We start from the raw sequence: 22,734 nt of genomic DNA, 5'->3' as shown, positions 1-22,734 counted from the left end.
GATGATGATGATGATGAAGATGATGGTGATGATGATGACAGGCACTGATTGGTCTTTTTTGCACAAAACCTCTATTATTTCATTTAATCCTCTGGATTTAATTGCCGAACCGTTTAATTTCGGAAATGAGACTGCAGTTCAAATCTGTGCCGTTTAGGATGACGTTGGCGTGTGGGATGACGTTGGCGTGTGGGATGACGTTGACGTTTGGGATGACGTTGACGTTTAGGATGACGTTGGCGTGTGGGATGACGTTGGCGTGTGGGATGACGTTGACGTTTGGGATGACGTTGGTGTGTGGGATGACGTTGGTGTGTGGGATGACGTTGACGTTTGGGATGACGTTGACGTTTGGGATGACGTTGGTGTGTGGGATGACGTTGACGTTTGGGATGACGTTGACGTTTGGGATGACATTGGCGTGTGGGATGACGTTGAAGTTTGGGGTGACGTTGGCGTTTGGGATGACGTTGGCGTGTGGGATGACGTTGAAGTTTGGGATGACGTTGGCGTTTGGGATGACGTTGGCGTGTGGGATGACGGTGGCGTGTGGGATGACGTTGGCGTGTGGGATGACGTTGACATTTGGGATGATGTTGGCATGTGGGATGATGTTGGCATGTGGGATGACGCTGACGTGACATGTGGGATGACGTTGAGGTATGGGATGACGTTGACGCATCGGTGCTCCGACACGGAATGAAAGCCTGGCGTTCATCAACAGACATTTACAGTGACAATATCATAACCCAGAACTTTCATTTTTACCTTTACTTAGTCTGATTGTGTGATTTGTGTGTGACTTGTGTATTTGTCTGTATTTTGTGTAATTTGTGTGTTAACGGGCCACCCAATGGAGGATGGGTTCCCTTTTGAGTCTTGGTTCTCCCGAGGTTTCTTCCTATTCCCCACCCTCATAGGGAGTTTTTCCTCGCCACTGTCGCCTTTGGCTTGCTCATTAGGGTTCTGGACCCATAGTATTGTTAACCTTTTAAATCCTGTAAAGCGCTTTGTGACAAAATGTGTTGTGAAAAGCGCTATACAAATAAACTTTGATTGATTGATTGACATGTGGGATGACGTTGAGGTATGGGATGACCTTGACGTTTGGGATGACGTTGGCGTGTGGGATGACGTTGACGTTTGGGATGACGTTGGCGTGTGGGTTGAAATTGACGTTTGGGATGACGTTGACGTTTGGGATGACGTTGGCATGTGGGATGACGTTAACGTTTGGGATGATGTTGGCGTGTGGGATGACGCTGACGTGACATGTGGGATGACGTTGACGTTTGGGATGACGTTGGTGTGTGGGATGACATTGACATTTGGGATGACGTTGGCGTGTGGGTTGAAGTTGACGTTGGCGTGTGGGATGACGTTGACGTTGATGTATGGGATGACGTTGGCGTGTGGAATGACGTTGACGTGTCTCTCTGTCTCTCTCCCTCTCTGCCTGCTTATCTCCCTCTCTGTCCATCTGTCTCTCTCTCTGCATGTCTGTCTCTGTGTCTTTTTGTTTGTCTCTGTGTGTGTCTGTTGCTTTTTCTGCCTCTTTCTCAAGCAAGAAATCTTTTACCTAAGTTAGAATGTTACTATGGGAACGGTGACAGTGGCCTTTTATTTCGCCTTTTAAGTTTACTCAGTCTAGTCGACTGATGGGAACTGTAGTTTGCTCAGTCTAGCTGGCTGATGGGAATCGTAGGCCAATCACCTGGCAACTTTTGCGATGCCCCCCGGCACAACCCCCACCTATGGAGGCACAAAGGCCTGATAGACAGAGAGAGAGAGAGAGAGACTACTCACAACGTCCTTCTCTGTCACAATTATGCTTTCATTCAGCCTCCCTCCCCCCTCCCTCCATCGTAAACTCACTCCTTACGCGGTCGAACATAATTTGAGTGCAATTAACGTCCCTTAAAAGCCTTCGCTGCTTTAAACGCTAAGCATTAGAGGAGAGACAGGAACAGAGAGTGGGTGGGAGGGGGAGGTGCAGGAGAGAGAGACAGAGAGGAGGAGGAGAAGGGAAGGATGAAGGTCAAAAAACAACACAGGGTGGCACAGAAGGAAACGCCCATCAAGGAGCAAAGTCAGTCTGTCTCGAGACATCTGAACGCATTAAGACTCCAGAGTTGATGAGATGTTAAGTCTGTGTCACTGTCTTGAGACATCTGAATTCATTAATACTCCAGAGTTTCAATCTGTCTCACTGTCTTGAGACATCTGAAAGCATTAAGACTCCAGAGTTGATGTGATGTTAAGTCTGTCTCACTGTCTTGAGACATCTGAATGCATTAAGACTCCAGAGTTGATGTGATGTTAAGTCTGTCACTGTCTTGAGACATTTGGACGCATAAAGACTCCAGAGTTGATGTGATGTTAAGTCTGTGTCACTGTCTCGAGACATCTGAACGCATTAAGACTCCAGAGTTGATGTGATGTTAAGTCTGTCTCACTGTCTTGAGACATCTGAATTCATTAATACTCCAGAGTTTCAATCTGTCTCACTGTCTTGAGACATCTGAAAGCATTAAGACTCCAGAGTTGATGTGATGTTAAGTCTGTCTCACTGTCTTGAGACATCTGAATGCATTAAGACTCCAGAGTTGATGTGATGTTAAGTCTGTCACTGTCTTGAGACATTTGGACACATAAAGACTCCAGAGTTGATGTGATGTTAAGTCTGTCTCACTGTCTTGAGACATCTGGACGCATTAAGACTCCAGAGTTGATGTGATGTTAAGTCTGTCTCACTGTCTTGAGACATCTGAATTCATTAATACTCCAGAGTTGATGTGATGTTAAGACTATATTAACGACAAATAAAGCTGTTTCATCATTCAAAAACATGCATTGCAGCATATTTTACTGTGTCGTGATTATTGGCAGCATATTTGGTTCTCATTTGCATGCTATGTTAATATTTCATTATAGACCAATCAGCGAAAACCACAACCTAAACCTGTCTGACGGGTCATTTCCTGTAGGAAGTCGATGTAATAGGATGATCTTTTCTCTAATGGTTAGTCACACGTGCAAATCACCACCACATTCTGCACACTCATTTAGTTAATTGAGAGTGTTTTTGAAAGGCCAGTTTTTGGTCTGTATGAAGGACGTATAACGTCAAACTTTACGACTGCAGTAGTAGGGCTCCAGGTAGAGAAATGGGACATCTCTACGCTACAAACATGCCATAAGGAATACAAATGTAGGTGTTACTGAGCAAATGTCTACAAGCAAATATAATCTGAGGAGAGAAACGATCTGGTTGTTCTGCAGTGACTGAGACGCGTTGAAGTCATCAGGCCAGCACTACCGTTGAGGTCAAAGGTACAAACACGTTACATTTTTATGTGACTGACCATTTTTATGTGACTGGCCATTTTTAGCATACCACTGGACTCACAAATGCAGTTAGTGAGTCATTTGTCTCTTGTTGTGGAACTTTAAACGACACAGGATGACACACAAGGTGACTTCCTGAATAAGACTTAAAGACTGTGTCACACATGTTGCGTGTGATGTCGGCAGGATTTAGGAATCAGGGCCCTTGGTGCTTAGACTGTGCTACTGTGAGAATGAGGTGGCAGAGACGGACGTTTTAATGAAGAGAGCTCCATGCACCCAGAGGAACCATGTGGGGGTTGTCCATCCAGTAGGAAAGCCTCAGAGCCCCAGCAGACGTGCGCTTTCTAAAAGACTACATTTGACAACCTGACACAAAAGATTTAATCACTGTATTATTATATGTCTCTCTATATAGCATGCCAACACACACAGAAATGTATGAAATGAAAAATATGTCATTTTGTTTATTTTAGACATTCTGTTCTTCCTTCTGTCCTCATCCCCTTTGCTACTGCTTAAATCACCTCTCTCTCTCTCTCTCTTGCACGCTCCCTCCCTCTCTCTCTATCCATCTCTCTCTCACTTCTTGTGAAGGTCATGCAATTGATTTTTCTCTGTCTATTCATTTTTCAAGACTGGCTTTGAAACGTGGGAAGCAGACAAAAGCTAGTCACCCCCCCCCACAACACACACGCACACACATAAACACACACACACACACACACACACACACACACACACACACACACACACACACACACACACACATACCACCCCAAACCCTCGAGCCCCCATCCAGTCTCGTGCGTATGTGTGCGTGGATGGGGTGGAGAGGGATACCGCTACACACACCCCACCCAGGGGGATATGGACCCGCGTACCGGGTCCGAGTCGGTCTACGTTCCTCTAGCGGACCTGCAGTCATGCGTCACGAGCGGCACTCTCGGCATTGCCACGCTGCGCGCTGTCACGGACCTCTGCTCTCCGCGTGCCGCACGCTAAAGAGAAAAGTGCAATTACGGAAGCAACTGCTAGCGTGGCTAAAAGCCAATAGAGCTAGTGGAGACCAATCAGCATGGTCTTATTTGCATAATGCTAACCGAACCCTACAACCTTTCGTACAGTATTAGCAATCTTGGCATTTTGTAAGGTGAATCAGTTAGACACATCACAGGCGGTTAAAAAAAAGGTTTTCATTTTCGTTTTTGCACAAGCATAAAGTTTATACTACAGATGTTAAAGATAAATATATCCAATTGTATAAATAAGTACAAAAGAGAAATGCATAAAATATGTGTTATGGGTTATTTTATAATGAAAGTCTCCTGGATTTTAAACGTACGGACTTTTACAGTTTACATTTAAAGACGTTCAGGAAATGACCAGGAATGGGATCTACGTTTTTGTACCAGTCTCGTAAGCTGGTATAAGGCCGGAAAACGATGCCTTATATTTAACGCAAAAACTACAAGTGGAAGCGTAAGCGCGCAAAGAGCCTGCTGGAAAAGGCAGAATCGGGTTGCCAGACTACAACAGAACAACAGAGTTTGGGTCAAATTATTCGAATTATTCGTCTGTAGTACTCAATGAATTGCCCCAATTAGGTCATGTTGCCTCTTCTAACACCAGCATTTTGTGTATTTGAATGACTTAACAGAGTTGAATGGAGTCCACGGAACAGAAATTATCTAGAATTTTTGTGTGAAATTTGTGCCGAGTCCTTCACCCCGTCCCCCGGCTTCACGAACATCACGCGCAGAAGCAGACCGGCTAAGAAGGCGTGGTCAGCTACATTACGTGCAGAAGCAGACCGGCTAAGAAGGCGTGGTCAGCTACAGAAGCAGACCAGCTAAGAAGGCGTGGTCAGCTACATCATGCGCAGAAGCAGACCAGCTAAGAAGGTGTGGTCAGCTATATTACGCGCAGAAGCAGACCAGCTAAGAAGGCGTGGTCATCTACATTAAGCGCAGAAGCAGACCAGCTAAGAAGGCGTGGTCATCTACATTAAGCGCAGAAGCAGACCAGCTAAGAAGGCGTGGTCAGCTACATCACGCGCAGAAGCAGACCGGCTAAGAAGGCGTGGTCAGCTACATCACGCGCAGAAGCAGACCAGCTAAGAAGGCGTGGTCAGCTACATCACGCGCAGAAGCAGACCAGCTAAGAAGGTGTGGTCAGCTACATCATGCGCAGAAGCAGACCGGCTAAGAAGGCGTGGTCAGCTACATCACGCGCAGAAGCAGACCAGCTAAGAAGGTGTGGGCAGCTACATGAAGCGCAGAAGCAGACCGGCTAAGAAGGCGTGGTCAGCTACATTAAGCGCAGAAGCAGACCGGCTAAGAAGGCGTGGTCAGCTACATCACACGCAGAAGCAGACCGGCTAAGAAGGCGTGGTCAGCTACATCACGCGCAGAAGCAGACCAGCTAAGAAGGCGTGGTCAGCTACATCACGCGCAGAAGCAGACCGGCTAAGAAGGCGTGGTCAGCTACATCACACGCAGAAGCAGACCAGCTAAGAAGGTGTGGGCAGCTACATTAAGTGCAGAAGCAGACCGGCTAAGAAGGCGTGGTCAGTTACATTAAGCGCAGAAGCAGACCAGCTAAGAAGGCGTGGTCAGCTACATCACACGCAGAAGCAGACCGGCTAAGAAGGTGTGGTCAGCTACATTAAGCGCAGAAGCAGACCGGCTAAGAAGGCGTGGTCAGCTACATCACGCGCAGAAGCAGACCGGCTAAGAAGGCGTGGTCAGCTACATCACGCGCAGAAGCAGACCGGCTAAGAAGGCGTGGTCAGCTACATCACGCGCAGAAGCAGACCAGCTAAGAAGGTGTGGGCAGCTACATTAAGCGCAGAAGCAGACCAGCTAAGAAGGTGTGGTCAGCTACATTAAGCGCAGAAGCAGACCGGCTAAGAAGGCGTGGTCAGCTACATTAAGCGCAGAAGCAGACCGGCTAAGAAGGTGTGGTCAGCTACATTAAGCGCAGAAGCAGACCAGCTAAGAAGGCGTGGTCAGCTACATTAAGCGCAGAAGCAGACCAGCTAAGAAGGCGTGGTCAGCTACATCACACGCAGAAGCAGACCAGCTAAGAAGGCGTGGTCAGCTACATCACACGCAGAAGCAGACCAGCTAAGAAGGTGTGGTCAGCTACATCACGCGCAGAAGCAGACCAGCTAAGAAGGTGTGGTCAGCTACATCACACGCAGAAGCAGACCAGCTAAGAATGCGTGGTCAGCTACATAACGCGCTCGTGCAGCATGCTAACACTGGTCAAGCTTCTAGTGTTGGTCTTAAACTCTGTTTCTGCTGTCCGTATTCTCCAGTGAGATCAGAGGGTGGCAGGTATTATGTGATAATGAGGATAAGTGAACACACACAAGTATCTTACGTTCACACTCACAGGTGCTGTTTACCTCCATTCACGCTCTCGGAATCTCTTTTACACACACACACACACACACACCTAAATGTAGTTGAGCTGTTTCCCCCCGGTAATAATAGCAATTAGGCAACCCTTGTAATTGTGCTCTGCTCGTTATATAGTTAATTTCTGTAATTACAAATTGCACAGATAATTTTATCCTCCTTTTGTATAGCTTCTCTTTCTCTGTGGTCACACCAGAGAGAGAGAGAGAGAGAGAGAGAGAGAAAGAGAGAGAGAGAGAGAGAGAGAGAGAGATGGATAGATACCGGGCTATTTTAACAGAAGTGAGATGCTTTGATGCAGCTGATGTAATGAAGCACACACGGTGTAAAACAGTTGTACGTAAACACACTACACCGGTCCAGCCACTTGTTAACAAGCTTCGAGGAATTTTCTTCGAGGAATTGTTCATTTCACCACGCAGACGAACCGCACGGAGCGCGAAACGCACAGCTGTCTGAACCGGAGGAACCGGCGACGCCGAACGACCTCGACCCCCCCCCCCCCCCCCCCCCGCCCCGAACACGTCCAGAACCAGCGCTGAAACACAGGAGCGCCGCAGGAATTGGCGGCTGTATTTAGATGATAGCACTGTGGGTGTGATTTTTGTGCTCGGCAGAACTGACGTGTTTGTGCCCGCTAAACCGAGTTGCGAGTGAACCGGCGAGCGCGTTATTTCGCGTGAGCCGTATTTAGCGCCGCATGACTGCCACGCATTACTCCTGTGGCGCAATCTCAATTACTTCTCCCGTGCTCTCGGCGCGCGCGCGTGCGTGTGTGCGCGTGAACACCATCTCCACTCTACATTTTCCCCCTGCAATTTTCAAAGTGAAAGTATCCCTAGTGACATACACAGGCGACCTATAAGACAATAATAGCCTATTCCATTTAAATTCATAATTTAAATTAATAACGCATTTGTATTCATCCACAGGCTGCCACTGTCGTGTTAGAATTGAGTTTGGTCGGAGTTCTCGCATCGCCATCTCCTGTGTTAATAGCGCTCTCGTATGTGAATTGACTCTATGATTGATGCTTTTGTCAATAAGGGCCTTGGGCACGTCACAGCATCAAATGGTAAGAGACATTTGGAAATGCTGTTTGCGTTCTGTTACTAACACTTTCCATCTTTCTTCACCACCTCACATGGGGTGTGTGTGTGTGTGTGTGTGTGTGTGTGTGTGTGTGTGTGGGCCGGGGTCATCACAAAATCTGAAATTTAAATTGTGCTAAATGATCTTTACGTTTAAAATAAGTACGTGTATTTTAATTTTAATTTACATATTTTTCACAGAAATTACTTAATGGACGCATTACCATCAAAAAGCAAACAAACAAAACAGAAATAAATAAACATGTATCACTTCACCAAGGAAGAACACAAAAAATTACTCCAAACTCCAAACAGCTGCTGTGTGTCACCCAAGAGGGTGAGGATTCACACTACCAGACAGGCAGCTGTGAGGTCAGAGGGAGGGAGGCTCCGAGCTTTGCCTCAGATGGACAGCTCTGTCAGGAGATGATTTTTACACATGGTTTTCGAGAAAACAGCCACCTGTGATATTCTGTAGAATACTGGTTCAACCTTTCCTCACTCTAATCTATTATCTCTGTTACCATTAAAAAGTGTGAATATGCTTTGTCAGTGTGTGTATTTATAGTTCAAATGAACTCTATTTAGTCATGGCTCAAAAGCTTGAATGAAGATACATTTCAATAATTCTCTAAGGCTAGTTTATTTGATTATTCTTTTAGGCTAGTTTTTCAAAAATTACCCCACTGGATTTTGCATTTAATTTTGCAATCCCTCTGACTTGTTCCGGGATACAACACAGTCCAGGAGCCAGAGTCCAGTTGGACGGCTTTGACTATTAACCTCTGGGTTTGTGGATCGCTCACCTTTGTTGCAGTTATTCTCTCCTTCCAGCAGGGGGCTCCACGGTGGGTCTCCCTGGCTGGCGAAGTGCCTCATGTGCAGGTAACTGATGGTGAGGCGAATGACCGAGGCCTTGTCCAGCTGACTGGTGATGGCTCCGGGAAGAGGAAGCATCTTCGCCAGCTCGAAAAACTCAAAGTTCTCTTTCCCGCGTCTAGAGCGTGCTGCGTTTCGAGACTTCTCCTTCCGCAGGTTTTGTAAGCTGAGAGGAAGAGAAAGATAAAAGAGAGTTGGGCACTAGAGTAGGACTAGCCTGTTGTACAGAGGAGGAAAGGACAGCCATATGTTTTTAAAACACCACTGAAGTGTGTCGCACTGGGATTTGAACCCTGTACCGTTTTCGATTACCGTACAGTAATCGAACTCGTCAGGCTTTACATTTGATGATGGTCAGAGTCAGACAAGCCTTCACCGGACAGTGCCACCTGCTGGATACCTGTTTGAGCAACGTGTGACGTCTGGGCGATTATTTAATTCGACTAACCTCTATTTGAAAAACACTCATCGTGTGCCTGTACATGATGCTTGTAGTTCAGTGGTGTAACATCCTGAGAATGCTGCGTAATGAAGCTGAGGGCGGAATCTGAGTCGGTGCCCTGAAGACACTACTCTCTGTGGACCTGCCTCGTGAGGACAGCGAAAATGCTGTTTGTTCAACCACATCTCTTGCAGTTATGTCTTTTTTATCCTTATATGAAAGTTGCACAATTAGAGCATCAAGCAAACAATAAATGATAAATATTTATTGTTATACAGAAAGAAATATAAAGATGTGTTTCTATCTCTCTCACAGACAGGCATGACAGTTACAGCCTTGAAAGTTTGAGTGTTGTGACAGTGACTCTCACGGTTTCTCTGTGCTAAGTGGCACGCTGACCTGGTTCACCCTACCAAGGTGACAGGAGTGCGTCTCAGTGCAGAGGAAACAGATCTGACCTCCAGCGACGACAGGATCTGTGGATCCAGTTTCTCAAGGCAGCTCTCCTGTTCTCAGATCATTTTAGCCCTTATCATGCATATCAGTACCACACCAGGAGAGTCTGATCTAGGATCAGTGGTCACAGGCTAGTGCTGTGGAACAATACTGAGTTTTAAGCTCTTTTCATTGTCTCCATCTTGGGCGGTGCGGCTCCGGTGTTGATTGAGGGATCAATGGGCGAGGGAGTGTCTAAGAGGTGGGCCAGGTAGCCTGGCGCTCTGATTGGGTATCGACTCACCCTCAATAGGACCTGAGTGGTGGAATTATGTTGTCACGGCGACTCCACAATTTGTGTCTGTGCTGAAAGAAAGAGCCAACATGTGCCCCCCCCCCCCCCCCCCCCAACCGTGTCTGTGACATTGATTCTCATTCTGGGGGCTCGAGACATGAAGCAGTGGGAGGTTCACATAAAGTGTGTGTGTGAGTGTGTGTGTGTGTGTGTGTGTGTGTGTGTGTGTTGTCTGCACGTATGCATATAAAGACGCAAAGTGTGTGTGTGTGTGTGTGTGTGTGTATGTGTGTGTGTGTGTGTGTTGTCTGCACGCATGCATATAAAGACGCAAAGAAAAATAAAACTGACTAAAAGCCTTCAATAAAAATCGACTGGCAAAAAAATACTAGCTTATTTAGACGCAGCATGTTTTTATATTTAAACAATAACAATAACAAGTAAGGGTCTGTGTGTGTGGGTGTGTATGAGAGAGGGAGAGGGAGAGAGAGAGAGAGAGAGAGAGAGAGAGAGAGAGAGAGAGAGAGAGAGAGATGTATTTGTGTTAACCTGTTACATGAGTCTCTTGGTTAGTGTTTTCTCTGTTATCTTGTGTTTCTCACACTCTGTAAAAGTGCCATGTTCAGTGTGTGAGACCTTTCAGAATGTCTCGTTATTATACTGGAATGGCCCTGGAGAAGCACAATCAATATGACACTATTAATTCTGTTTAGTTATATATCCACCTACAGAAAAATAGACATTAATAAATCCATTGAAGTTTAGTTAATCTTCCACTAATGGAACCAAACCTACCATCTGTAAACAACAGTGAAGAGTTAGTGTGTACGTACACACACACACACACACACACACACACACACACACACACACACACACACACACACACACACACACACACACACACACACACACACACACACACACACACCTTTGCCAGGGCGTATGTTGGCAGTGCTGGGTTGAGGTTTATATGGCATCTCCAGCCCAGTTCACTTCCTGTATGGCTGCAGCTTTGGGTTGAGACCCTGTTATTATGCACATGCTAATGACATTTAACAACTAGTAGTTTTACTGGAATCTTTCACTGGTTGTTTTCTGTTGTATTTCTAATCTGTTTATTTGTTTGTGCGTGTGTGAGGGAGAACTCTCATCAGGGTAGGATGATTGGTGTGTGTGTGTGTGTGTGTGTGTAATCTCTCTCACCAGGGTAGGGTCGGTGGTGTGTGTGTGTGTGTGTGTGTGTGTGTACGTGTGTATTCTCTCTCACCAGGGTAGGGTCGGTGGTGTGTGTGTGTGTGTGTGTGTATGTGTGTGTGTGTGTGTGTGTATTCTCTCTCACCAGGGTAGAGTCGGTGGTGTGTGTGTGTGTGTGTGTGTGTGTGTGTGTGTGTGTATTTTCTCTCATCAGTGTAGAGTCGGTGGTGTGTGTGTGTGTGTGTGTGTGTGTGTGTGTGTGTGTGTGTGTGTGTGTATGTGTGTGTATTCTCTCACCAGGGTAGAGTCAGTGGTGTGTGTGTGTGTGTGTGTGTGTGTGTGTGTGTGTGTGTGTGTGTGTGTGTGTGTGTGTGTGCGTGTGTGTGCGTGTGTGTGTATTCTCTCTCACCAGGGTAGAGTCGGTGGTGTGTGTGTGTGTGTGTGTGTGTGTGTGTGTGTGTGTGTGTATGTGTGTGTGTGTGTGTGTATTCTCTCTCACCAGGGTAGAGTCGGTGGTGTGTGTGTGTGTGTGTGTATTCTCTCTCACCAGGGTAGAGTCGGTGGTGTGTGTGTGTGTGTGTGTATTCTCTCTCACCAGGGTAGAGTCGGTGGTGTGTGTGTGTGTGTGTGTGTGTGTGTATTCTCTCTCACCAGGGTAGAGTCGGTGGTGTGTGTGTGTGTGTGTGTGTGTGTGTGTATTCTCTCTCACCAGGGTAGAGTCGGTGGTGTGTGTGTGTGTGTGTGTGTGTGTGTGTGTGTGTGTGTGTGTGTGTGGTGTGTGTGTGTGTGTGTGTGTGTGTATTCTCTCTCACCAGGGTAGAGTCGGTGGTGTGTGTGTGTGTGTGTGTGTGTGTGTGTGTGTGTGTGTGTGTGTGTGTGTGTGTGTATTCTCTCTCACCAGGGTAGAGTCGGTGGTTTGGCCAGGAGTCCCTGTAGGAAGTCCCACTCCACACTCACACACTTCCCCTCGCTGACGAATGGCATGGCCGCCATCATGCACGCCGCCACCTCCCACGTGGATCGTGATTGGTCGAAGCTATGTCAGACAGAGACCCGCCACCTCCCACGCGGGCTGTGATTGGCCAAGGCTATGTCAGACCGAGACCCGCCCCCGTGGAGCTGAACACACCAGAGAAGAAGAGGAAACCTGAGTGAAAATTCAGATATTCTTCAAATGTAAATAAACATTTTAGTCACACAACTATACAGAAATAAATGCATGAAAACACACACACAGACACACATGTACACACACATGTACGCACACACGCACGCGCACACACACACACACACACCCACACGAGCATGCGCACACACACACACACCCACACACACACACACACACACACACACACACACACACACACACACACACACACACACACACACAACACACAGTCCAGTTTCCAGTGTTGCCAGTGCCATTTGGCCACCCTCCCCAGTGCTCTATGACATTTAAAGGGCCAGTCTGCCCTGCAGCTGTGTCGTCACACGCCGTGACACTGCCCTCTGGCCAGCCCTGGGTACCTCTCAGCACTGCCGCTGATTTAACCCACCCTGGCACCATGCCCCACACTTACATCACCCCTCTGACCTTACCTGGTACACACTCACACACACACCCACGCGCACACACACTGACATCTACGTGACCTCAGTGTGGGTCGATGACGCCTATGACCTGACATTCAACCCAGAGAACCGCTATTAGCAGCAACTCCTCTTTGTCCAGCCGTGCGGCCGGGGCTCAGCAGAACTGGGATAGTCTCCATGGACCCAGATCATCTGGCTACGGGAATGACTCTTCTGGTCAGACTACAGAAAGGCAGCTGAGAGAATAATGCCTTTTTAACTTAAACTGTAATTTCCTGCTTTTTGATCATGAAAACAAAGACAGAAATGAGCAACCTTAACACACACACACACACACACACACACACACACGCACACACACACACAAGCGGCTCTATCAAAGACATCTGTGGTGTTTAGACTATCTCTTCTGATCTAATCATGCAGAATCTCCACCCTCTGTCTATCCAGACATAATGGAGGTGCCTTCTACCATAATTGTTCAATTAACTTTCTAACCTCGCAGCTGATTATGTCCGTTTTCAAACTCCTTTGACATGGACATAACCATGAATGGACACTGAAAGATCTAACATAAAGTCAAATTCATTGCCAAAAGTGTAATTTCTGTGGACACACAGTAAAAAGACATCTGTTTAGCAGTTAGTTAAGGAATATGTGCAGAACATTACAGCTCATAACTGAAATGACATATTCAATTCCAACTTACTGAGTCTTCCAGCTAATTATACTGAGAATTATCCAGTCAGAGAACAGACAGTTAAACTTCAGTTTTCAGTTTTCTGCTGTGTTCTTTGGTCGCCTCTGTACCCGTAATAATGTGAATATAGCATTTGTTACCACGCACGACACTCATCTTAAACTTTTTCAAACCTCCTGCGTTTTTTGGAAGACAGAGGTTCCCTGCTGGTGTAGGGTCACAGTCCCAGTCTGGGTGACCAGTGTCTGCTGGGGCAGCTGGAGTGACCCCCCCCATCAGGGCAGCAGTCGTGTGTGGGGCAGGGACCCGGTCTGGCCCGGCTGTGGGCTTGGCACTGCCTGCTCTGTTTGTTTTCAGAGGGGATCGTTAATTAGGGTCTCCAGCTGTCGAAGGTTCGTTAGCACACTCCGCCCCTCCCCACGGAGACACCAAATGGGGAAATGAACGCGTTTAAACCACCTCTCACGCAGACAATGCACCATGACAGTGCACGCATGCGCACGCACACACACACACACACACACACACACACACACACACAAATCCCGCTATTATGCAGTCCATATTTACACACCCGACATCACGTTGCAGTTCTGTTTTAAATGTCAAGCACGCTAGTGTGAAGATGACCAACGGATTTCAGGTCAGCTGTGGAAAAGTTTTCTTTTTTTTCTCCTTGACCTTGACCTTCGGCCCCTCGCAAAGCCGTTGTTTTCTGGCTGAGCACTCACTGACCTTGAAGTAGGTTTTTGTTGTGTGTGTGTGTGTGTGTGTGTGTGTGTGTGTGTGTGTGTGTGAGCCTGGACTCCTCTAGGCAAACGTCTGCTCGAGGCTCCGGCTGTCTGCTCAGTATTCGGGCGGTGCGGTGTTCAGTCACAACCACGGCCCGCCACACCAAACGCAGAGGACTGCAGTCACGTTTGGAGTGTTCAACACTGAGAGTTCAGTAAGAAGGTGAGGTGTCTGACCCTCAGGTGAGCGGCTAGCGCGAGACTTCACAGTAAAACAGACTTTAAGTTTAACGTCTTACAGTTCACTGCAATACGACACATCAAATCTCATTTACTAAATATGTTTGCAATGTATATTTATCGCAAATATATATGTGTATGTAATATATAATGTATATATTATGTATGTTATATATAATTCATGCAGTTCTCTGTCAATAGAGTGAGTTTTGATGCTTGAATACTAATCGGTCTGCTCATTTTATCCCTATCTAAAGCCCAGCATTAAGAAGTCAGATGTAGTCTCATTTTCTCCAACTGCTGATCAATCAACACTGTCAGCCTCTCTCTCTCTCTCTTTCTCTCTCCCTCTCTGCCCTTCTATCTCTCTCTCCCTCTCTCTCTCAGGTGGTGTGAGTAAGGCCTCTCTCTCTCCCTCCCTCTCTCTCTCAGGTGGTGTGAGTAAGGCCTCTCTCTCTCTCTCTCTCAGGTGGTGTGAGTAAGGCCTCTCTCTCTCTCTCTCAGGTGGTGTGAGTAAGGCCTCTCTCTCTCTCTCTCTCTCTCTCTCTCCCTCCCTCTCTCAGGTGGTGTGAGTAAAGGTCTCTCTCTCTCTCTCTCTCTCTCTCTCAGGTGGTGTGAGTAAAGGTCTCTCTCTCTCTCTCTCTCTCTCTCAGGTGGTGTGAGTAAAGGTCTCTCTCTCTCTCTCTCAGGTGGTGTGAGTAAAGGTTTCTCTCTCTCTCTCTCTCTCTCTCTCTCTCTCTCTCAGGTGGTGTGAGTAAAGCTCTCTCTCTCTCTCTCTCTCTCTCTCTCTCTCTCTCTCAGGTGGTGTGAGTAAAGCTCTCTCTCTCTCTCTCTCTCTCAGGTGGTGTGAGTAAAGCTCTCTCTCTCTCTCTCTCTCTCAGGTGGTGTGAGTAAAGCTCTCTCTCTCTCTCTCTCTCTCCAAGGCTGCAGTTCCTGCGTCTTCCTGCTGCTGCTCCATTAATTATCTAATGGAATCAATACACAGTTTGATTGGATCAGAACGACCCTGCTCCGCCCCTGCCCAGCCACACATATAGGAAAGCTGAATTGATGGACATTGAGCTAGACCAATCAGCATGCAGTGCCCATGATCTTGACCCGTGGGGGGGGGGGGGCAAGGACACAGCATCAGATAATCTACTGAGTGTGCCTAGAAACAAAAGAGAGAATGTGTGTTGAGTGGTGTGTGTAGGATGGTGTGTGTTGGACGGTGTGTAAGAGGGTGTGTGTTGGGTGGTGTGTGTAGGATGGTGTGTGTTGGACGGTGTGTAAGAGGGTGTGTGTTGGGCGGTGTGTGTAGGATGGTGTGTGTTGGGTGGTGTGTAAGAGGGTGTGTGTTGGGCGGTGTGTGTAGGATGGTGTGTGTTGGGTGGTGTGTGTAGCAGGGTGTGTGTTGAGTGGTGTGTGTAGCAGGGTGTGTGTTGAGCGGTTTGTAGGAGGGTGTGTGTTGGGCGGTGTGTGTAGCAGGGTGTGTGTTGAGCGGTTTGTAGGAGGGTGTGTGTTGGGCGGTTTAAATATTAAATGTTTTAGACCTATCAAGACTTTGTTCAGTTATTCTATTTGAGTCTTTGGTGTTCCAATAAATTCTATGACTTAAAAAAACATTTTTAATTGTTTGAAGAACTTTTGCAGGATACAGCAAAGTCCATCAAAATAAACTATATAAACCTGCCAAAACCATAATTAAAATGAATGACTGGTTCAGTAGATCAACAACAACAACAACAAAAAAATAACAATAATAGGTACAGCATGCAGGGGGCCCACACACACACACACACACACACACACACACACACATACGCCCTACACCCAGTGTGGAATAACTACCCCTACACTTCTACGGGCTGCAGCTCCACTCTGCATCTACCTGACATGTGATTCTAATGCACATGTGATACACATATGGTATAAAGTCAAACATTTCAGCATCATGTGTGTGAAACCATCGAAGATTATCCACTTTTACACCCCGTGTGAGGTCATTTTGACCATGTCTGCCATGAAAATACCTTGGAGCTTTGTTTTTGAAAGACTGTGTTGTTGTATGTGTGTGTGTGTGTGTGTGTGTGTGTGTGCGTGTTGAGGTAGCAGTGTGCATATCGAGTATATAAATATCCGTGTGTGTCCCTTCAGAGTGGGCTGTGAGTGGCAGGAGGGGTTATGTAAGAGAGTCACTGTGGGCTACAGCGGACAGACTGACCACAGATCAGGTCAACCGAGTGTGACACCAACAGCTCCTGACACACCACTCCTGACATGCCACTGACACTGTCTGTCACCAGGCCTGTCCACAGTGTGTGTGTGTGTGTGTGTGTGTGTGTGTTTGTGGTGTAGCCTCTCTCACGCAACATGAGTGTTTGTTTTCACTTTAGCTTTTTTATGTGTGCCTCTACCTGCGGTCTCATTGTGTTGCAGGTGTATATCTACTAGTCCCCTCCCACTCTCACCCCTCCCATTCCTGCCCCTCCCACTCCTGCCCCTCCCACTACTGCCCCTCCCACTCTCACCCCTCCCATTCCTGCCCCTCCCACTACTGCCCCTCCCACTCCCACTCCTCCCACTCCTGCTCCTCCTGCTCCTCCCACTCTTGCCCCTCTCACACTCCTGCTCCTCCCACTACTGCCCCTCCCACTCCTGCTCCTCCTGCCCCTCCCATTCTTGGCCCTCCCACACTCCTCCTCCTCCCACTCCTCCTCCTCCCACACTCCTCCTCCTCCCACTCCTTCCCCTCCCACTCCTGCTCCTCCTGTTCCTCCCACTCCTGCCTCTCCCACTCCTGCTCCTCCCGCTCCTGCTCCTCCCACTCCTGCCCCTCCTACACTCCTGCCCCTCCCACTCCTGCCCCTCCCACTCCTGCTCCTCCCACTCCTGCCCCTCCCACTCCTGCCCCTCCTACACTCCTGCCCCTCCCACTCCTGCTCCTCCCACTCCTGCCCCTCCCACTCCCACCCCTCCCACTCCTGCCCCTCCCACTCCTGCCCCTCCCACTCCTGCCCCTCCCACTCCTGCCCCTCCCACTCCTGCCCCTCCCACTCCTGCCCCTCCCACTCCTGTTTTTCCAGAGTTCTGTCCGTTAATCTTGCTGTACGTTTGCTCAGTGCATCAGGGCATGTGAGCCCTCATCACCACAGCACCTCCGTGTCTGTGAAACCACAGAAGAAAGTTGAACAGCATCTTCCAGCCTCACCATGCGGAAACAAAATTAAGCTTCTTCAGATAACAGCATCCTTCCCACACACACACACACACACACACACACACACACACACACACTCATGCACACATATACATACACACCTGCACAGGAACACACACATACCATCACAGGGACACAAAAACAGATGTGCGCACACATATGCATACACAGAAAAAAACTATTACAAAATATATTAAATTCTGTAATGGAAGGTTGAAAGGCATGATGACAGGTACACATTACCAAGGAGATACATCTTCAGAACAACCAGGAGATCGTTGAAAAGCAAATATCTTATAGTGAGATACAGATAGAAAGTGAGACAGACAGGGTGTCCTCTACACATGTACAGAGAGTAAGACAGACAAAGTGTCCTCTACGCATGTACAGAGAGTGAGACAGAGAAGGTGTCCTCTACACATGTACAGAGAGTGAGACAGACAGGGTGTCCACTACACATGTACAGAGAGTGAGACAGAGAAGGTGTCCTCTAAACATGTACAGAGAGTGAGACAGACAGGGTGTCCTCTACACATGTACAGAGAGTGAGACAGACGGGGTGTCCTCTACGCATGTACAGAGAGTGAGACAGACGGGGTGTCCTCTACACATGTACAGAGAGTGAGACAGACAGGGTGTCCTCTACACATGTACAGAGAGTGAGACAGACGGGGTGTCCTCTACACATGTACAGAGAGTGAGACAGACGGGGTGTCCTCTACGCATGTACAGAGAGTGAGACAGACGGGGTGTCCTCTACGCATGTACAGAGAGTGAGACAGACAGGGTGTCCTCTACAAATGTACAGAGAGTGAGACAGATGGGGTGTCCTCTATGCATGTACAGAGAGTGAGACAGACAGGGTGTCCTCTACACATGTACAGAGAGTGAGACAGACAGGGTGTCCTCTACGCATGTACACAGAGTGAGACAGTGTCCTCTATGCATGTACACAGAGTGAGACAGACAGGGTGTCGTCTACACTCTCCACACATGTACAGGAAGCCTGACACCAAACGTGTTCAACACCTAGCTGTCTACAAAACTTTCCCACTAACCTCCAGGTCAGGACTAGAACTCTGACCAACACAGAAGCTCATCTGGAGAACTTTTCTGCTATCTTCACACATGACAAATGTCTCTAATATTCCATGACTAATGAAATGAACAATGAAACAATGAAATGCAAACAGTTAAATACTAAACACACATTTAAGGCAAGAAATCACAACCAAAATGAACTAAATTAATAATAATGAAGTTCTGACAGTTAAGCATAATCAATAACACAATATAATAATAATAATAAAATAATAATAATAATAATAATAATAATATTATTATTATTATTATTATTATTATTATTATTATTATTATTATTATTATTATTATTATTATTATTATTATTATTATTGCAATGACACTGTTTATTTACGAAAGACGTTTTGTTCGGCGTAAACATGGTGCGGTATAGAGAACAGCTCCTGTCACCGTGGAGGTGAGGTTTAGTGGGCAGGAAGACACTTTTAACTGCTCCTGTATTTTCAAAGACAAAATATGACAGGGAAAACACACGCTCGTGTGTGTTAGACACGGGCGCTTCGATTTCTGACGAGCACGGTCACATTTAAAGCGCTGTCATTAGCTCCAAAGGCATCGGATAACAAACAAGTGTTATCCTCTCCCCCTGGTTAGGAGCTTACAGAGAAGGCAGTGTCATTGTATAACAGCTAATCCTATGAAATCCGCTAATTAAGAGGGGCGTGCAGTAGACGCACACAGAGAGAGTCAGGCAGCCTCCCTCGCCGGGCTCCCCCAGACGCCATCGCCCTCCCGCAAAAGACACATGTGTGTGCTCACAGAGAAGTGAACGAGCACGCAGCCCTCTCTCCCCAAAACTTTCCCACGACTCCAACGAGCTCGGAGACGCCGGGTGCGAAACCAGCGGCAACACACACATGACCGCCGTGACACCGAGCGCCAAAAACACACACACAGCACCCCACGCGAGAACAGAAGTGCAGTGTTAATGCACAGATGCATTCAAAACAAACACACGCAGAGGCAAAAACTGCAAGAAGGATGCACAGGAATGTGCTTGAGCAGTGAGTGTGTGTGTGAGTGTGTGTGTGTGTGTGTGTAAACAGTTTCCAGAGCAGGAAGACAGAGAAGAAGCTGGAGGAGAACTGACCTGATGTGCATGTCCAGTGCTTCGCGGCTGTGCCGGGACAGACGCTTCTTCTTCCCCCTCCTCTTCCTCAGGACAAACACCCTAAGTGTGACCCCCACGTTTCTGGACTTTCACGTACACCACAGACACACACGCACACGTACACACACTCTCGAGGGGTGACAGGGGGTCAGACTGGACCGGGAACAATCGCGCTCACACAAAAGAGCCGGCAGACACACAGCACTATCCAGCGCGAGTGTGTGTGAGTGTGTGTGTGTGAGAGAGAGAGAGCGCTAGCACGCGTGTGTGTTCAGCAGTAACGGCACATAGATCTACGCTCGGTTCTTTTACCCGCTCCCTCTCGTACACGCTTGCTCTGTCTTCTCTCTCTCTCTCTCTCTCTTTCTCTCTCTCTCTCGCTCTCTCACTCCTTCCCTCCGTCCAGTTCTCTACTCAGATATGACCTGAGTGAGAAGATATACAGAGTATGCTCTTTTCTCTCTCTCTCTCTCTCTCTCTCTCTCTCTCTCTCTCTCTCTTTCTCGCAGTCTTTTTCTTTTCATTTCCTCCTGGGAAAGCTACGCACACCAGTTCTCTCTCTTCCCCCCCTCCTCTCTTCCACTCTCACTCAATCTTCTCTCTCTTTCAGTCTCCCCCCTCACTTTCTTTTACCCTCCCTCCTCCTCACTGCCCCTTTACTTTCGTTCTCACTGTCAAAGCAGCCTTTCAAATGCTGATTAGCACCCAGAGTAAAAGAGAGAGAGAGAGAGAGAGAGAGAGAGAGAGAGAGGAGGGGTAAACCTAAGAGAGAGAAGATTCCATCACATCTAAACACAGTGTAAACCTTCTCCTCAGCCTTCCACAATCTCTCTCAGACGTCACACATGCAAGTGAGCATCACAAAACAGCCCATCAGAGGTTCTCCGGAGACACACACACACACACACACACACACACACACACACACACACACACACACACACACACACACACACACTTGCACTATAAGCAAATAATCCCACTTGGGTCGTTGGGTAGCTTTGCGAAAGCTTGCTCTGTTTCCCCCCTCCCCTGTTCACCCTGCACCCTCAAACACTACTCAGAATATTGATACATTACCCCCCTCCACTCCGTCCCTCCCTCTCTCTCTCTCCCCTCTCTCTCTCTCTCTCTCTCTCTCTCTCCCCCTCTCTCCATCACTCACTTTCCGCGCTGAATACTGATAGACTGTCTACTCCGTGTCTGGGTTTAAAATTTTGTCTCTCATTTTCTTTCTTTCTCTCTTTCTCTTCTTTCTCTCTCTCTGTCCATCTCCCTCTCTCTCCCTCTGTCCATCCCCCCCTCTCTCTCTGTCCATCTTTCTTTCTCTCTCTCTCTTTCTCTCTCCACACTCATGAAAAAGCCCCAAGAAATATAAAGGGAAAAAGACAGTGGAAGTTAATGCACTGAGCTCAACATAAATTCAGTTAAGTACCATTTCAGATTATGTCCAGCTAAAATGGGCTTAGGCGTGTGGGAGGAGCATGGGTGAAGAAGAGACACACTCCTCTCCGACACTCCGAGAACGGGGGGTAATGGGGGGGGGGGGGGGGGGGGGGGTTTGGTTGCAAAGAGGACAACAGGATTAAAAAAAAGAAAAAAAAAGAAGTAAGTGAGAGATAAAGTGGGCATAATGAAGACACACAGGTGTTTAAAGACAGGTTTTTGAAGACACATCGCTATTTGAAGACATACAGGTATTTTCACATTTCAGTGGAATGTTCTACCAGGATGTGGACGGGGGTTTAGAAAAGAAACTCAGCCATGTGAAATTAACCCCACCCTACCTCACATGTAACCCTGACCCTAACCCTAAACCTCACACCTAACCATAACTCTAACCCTAAACCTCACACCTAACCCTAACCCTTACACCTAACCCTAATCCTCACAGGTAACCCTAACCCTAAACTGCACACCTAACCCTAAACCTCTCACCTAACCCTAACTCTAACCCTAAACCTCACACCTAACCCTAAATCTAACCCTAAACCTCACACCTAACCCTAAATCTAACCCTAAACCTCACACCTAACCCTAACCCTAACCCTCAAATTACCCCTCCTCTCACTCCTATCTAAATGAAAGATTGTTTTCAGGTTGCTTCTGTTTGCTTTTCTTTTGGTTGAAAGTGATCAAGTCATCTTGGGGAGGAAAGTGTTGTCTTAGCCTTGAAGAGACTGCTCATGATTGGAGGAACCACACCCACCACACCCTCCTGTCCTGCACGTGTCCTCAGACGTCTGCTGTCTTCACATATTATTACTGCATAGGTAAGACTACCATGTGGGCATAAACACCACATGGGTAAGAATGCCATGTGGGTATGATTATTGCTTGTCTATGATTAACGTGCAGGTACTGTGTGATTATGAAACAGGGCTCCTGACACTGGTGTGTCACAACCTGGCCACCCAGCCAGATGATTTTAACACCATATCAGCTGAAGCTGTCGAGAGTGTAGTGGTTGGTGTCGGTGTAGGTATAGGTGTTGTGGTTGGTGTGTCATGGTTGGTATAAGAGTATGTGTAGGTGTAGGTATAGGTGTTGTGATTAGTGTAGGTGTATGTGTAGGTGTCATGGTAGGTGTAGTAGTAATTGGCATAGGTGTAGGTGTAGTGGTTGATGTAGGTGTAGGTGTCATGGTTGGTGTAGGTATAGGTGTGGTGGTTGGTGTAGGTGTCATGGTTGATGTAGGTGTTGGTGTAGATGTCGTGGTTGGTGTAAGTGTTGTGGTTGGTGTAAGTGTAATGGTTGGTGTAGGTGTTGTGGATGGTGTAGTTGTGTCATGGTTGGTGTAGGTGTCGTGATTGGTGTAGGTGTAGGTTTAATGGTTGGTGTAGGTGTTGTGGATGGTGTAGTTGTAGGTGTCATGGTTGTTGTAGCTGTCGTGGTTGGTGTAGGTTTCATGGTTGGTGTAGTTTGTAGGTGTCGTGGTTGGTGTGGG

General features: G+C 47.4%; 1 protein-coding gene across 2 annotated transcripts in view; it reads right to left on the bottom strand.

The window, feature by feature from the left end:
- npas1 (neuronal PAS domain protein 1) overlaps positions 1-20,723 on the bottom strand; it is a 37,777-nt gene extending 17,054 nt beyond the window's left edge. The window contains exons 1-3 of one of the 2 annotated variants that reach the window (XM_076976716.1): positions 19,767-20,723; positions 12,011-12,231; positions 8,671-8,909 (exon numbers count right to left, since the gene is read on the bottom strand). In XM_076976716.1, the coding sequence (XP_076832831.1) occupies positions 8,671-8,909; positions 12,011-12,108 (337 nt within the window). In that variant the 5' untranslated portion in view covers positions 12,109-12,231; positions 19,767-20,723. Of the gene's footprint in view, positions 1-8,670; positions 8,910-11,257; positions 11,270-12,010; positions 12,232-19,766 lie in introns of those variants that run through there. The other variant, XM_076976717.1, reaches the window with a different exon arrangement.
- Positions 20,724-22,734: the final 2,011 nt, after the last annotated feature.

This window comes from Brachyhypopomus gauderio, chromosome 16 (genome assembly GCF_052324685.1).
Source record: "Brachyhypopomus gauderio isolate BG-103 chromosome 16, BGAUD_0.2, whole genome shotgun sequence".
NCBI lineage: Eukaryota > Metazoa > Chordata > Actinopteri > Gymnotiformes > Hypopomidae > Brachyhypopomus > Brachyhypopomus gauderio.
The sequence above is the reverse complement of the archived record's forward strand: the minus strand, read 5'-3'. Positions and strand labels throughout refer to the sequence as shown.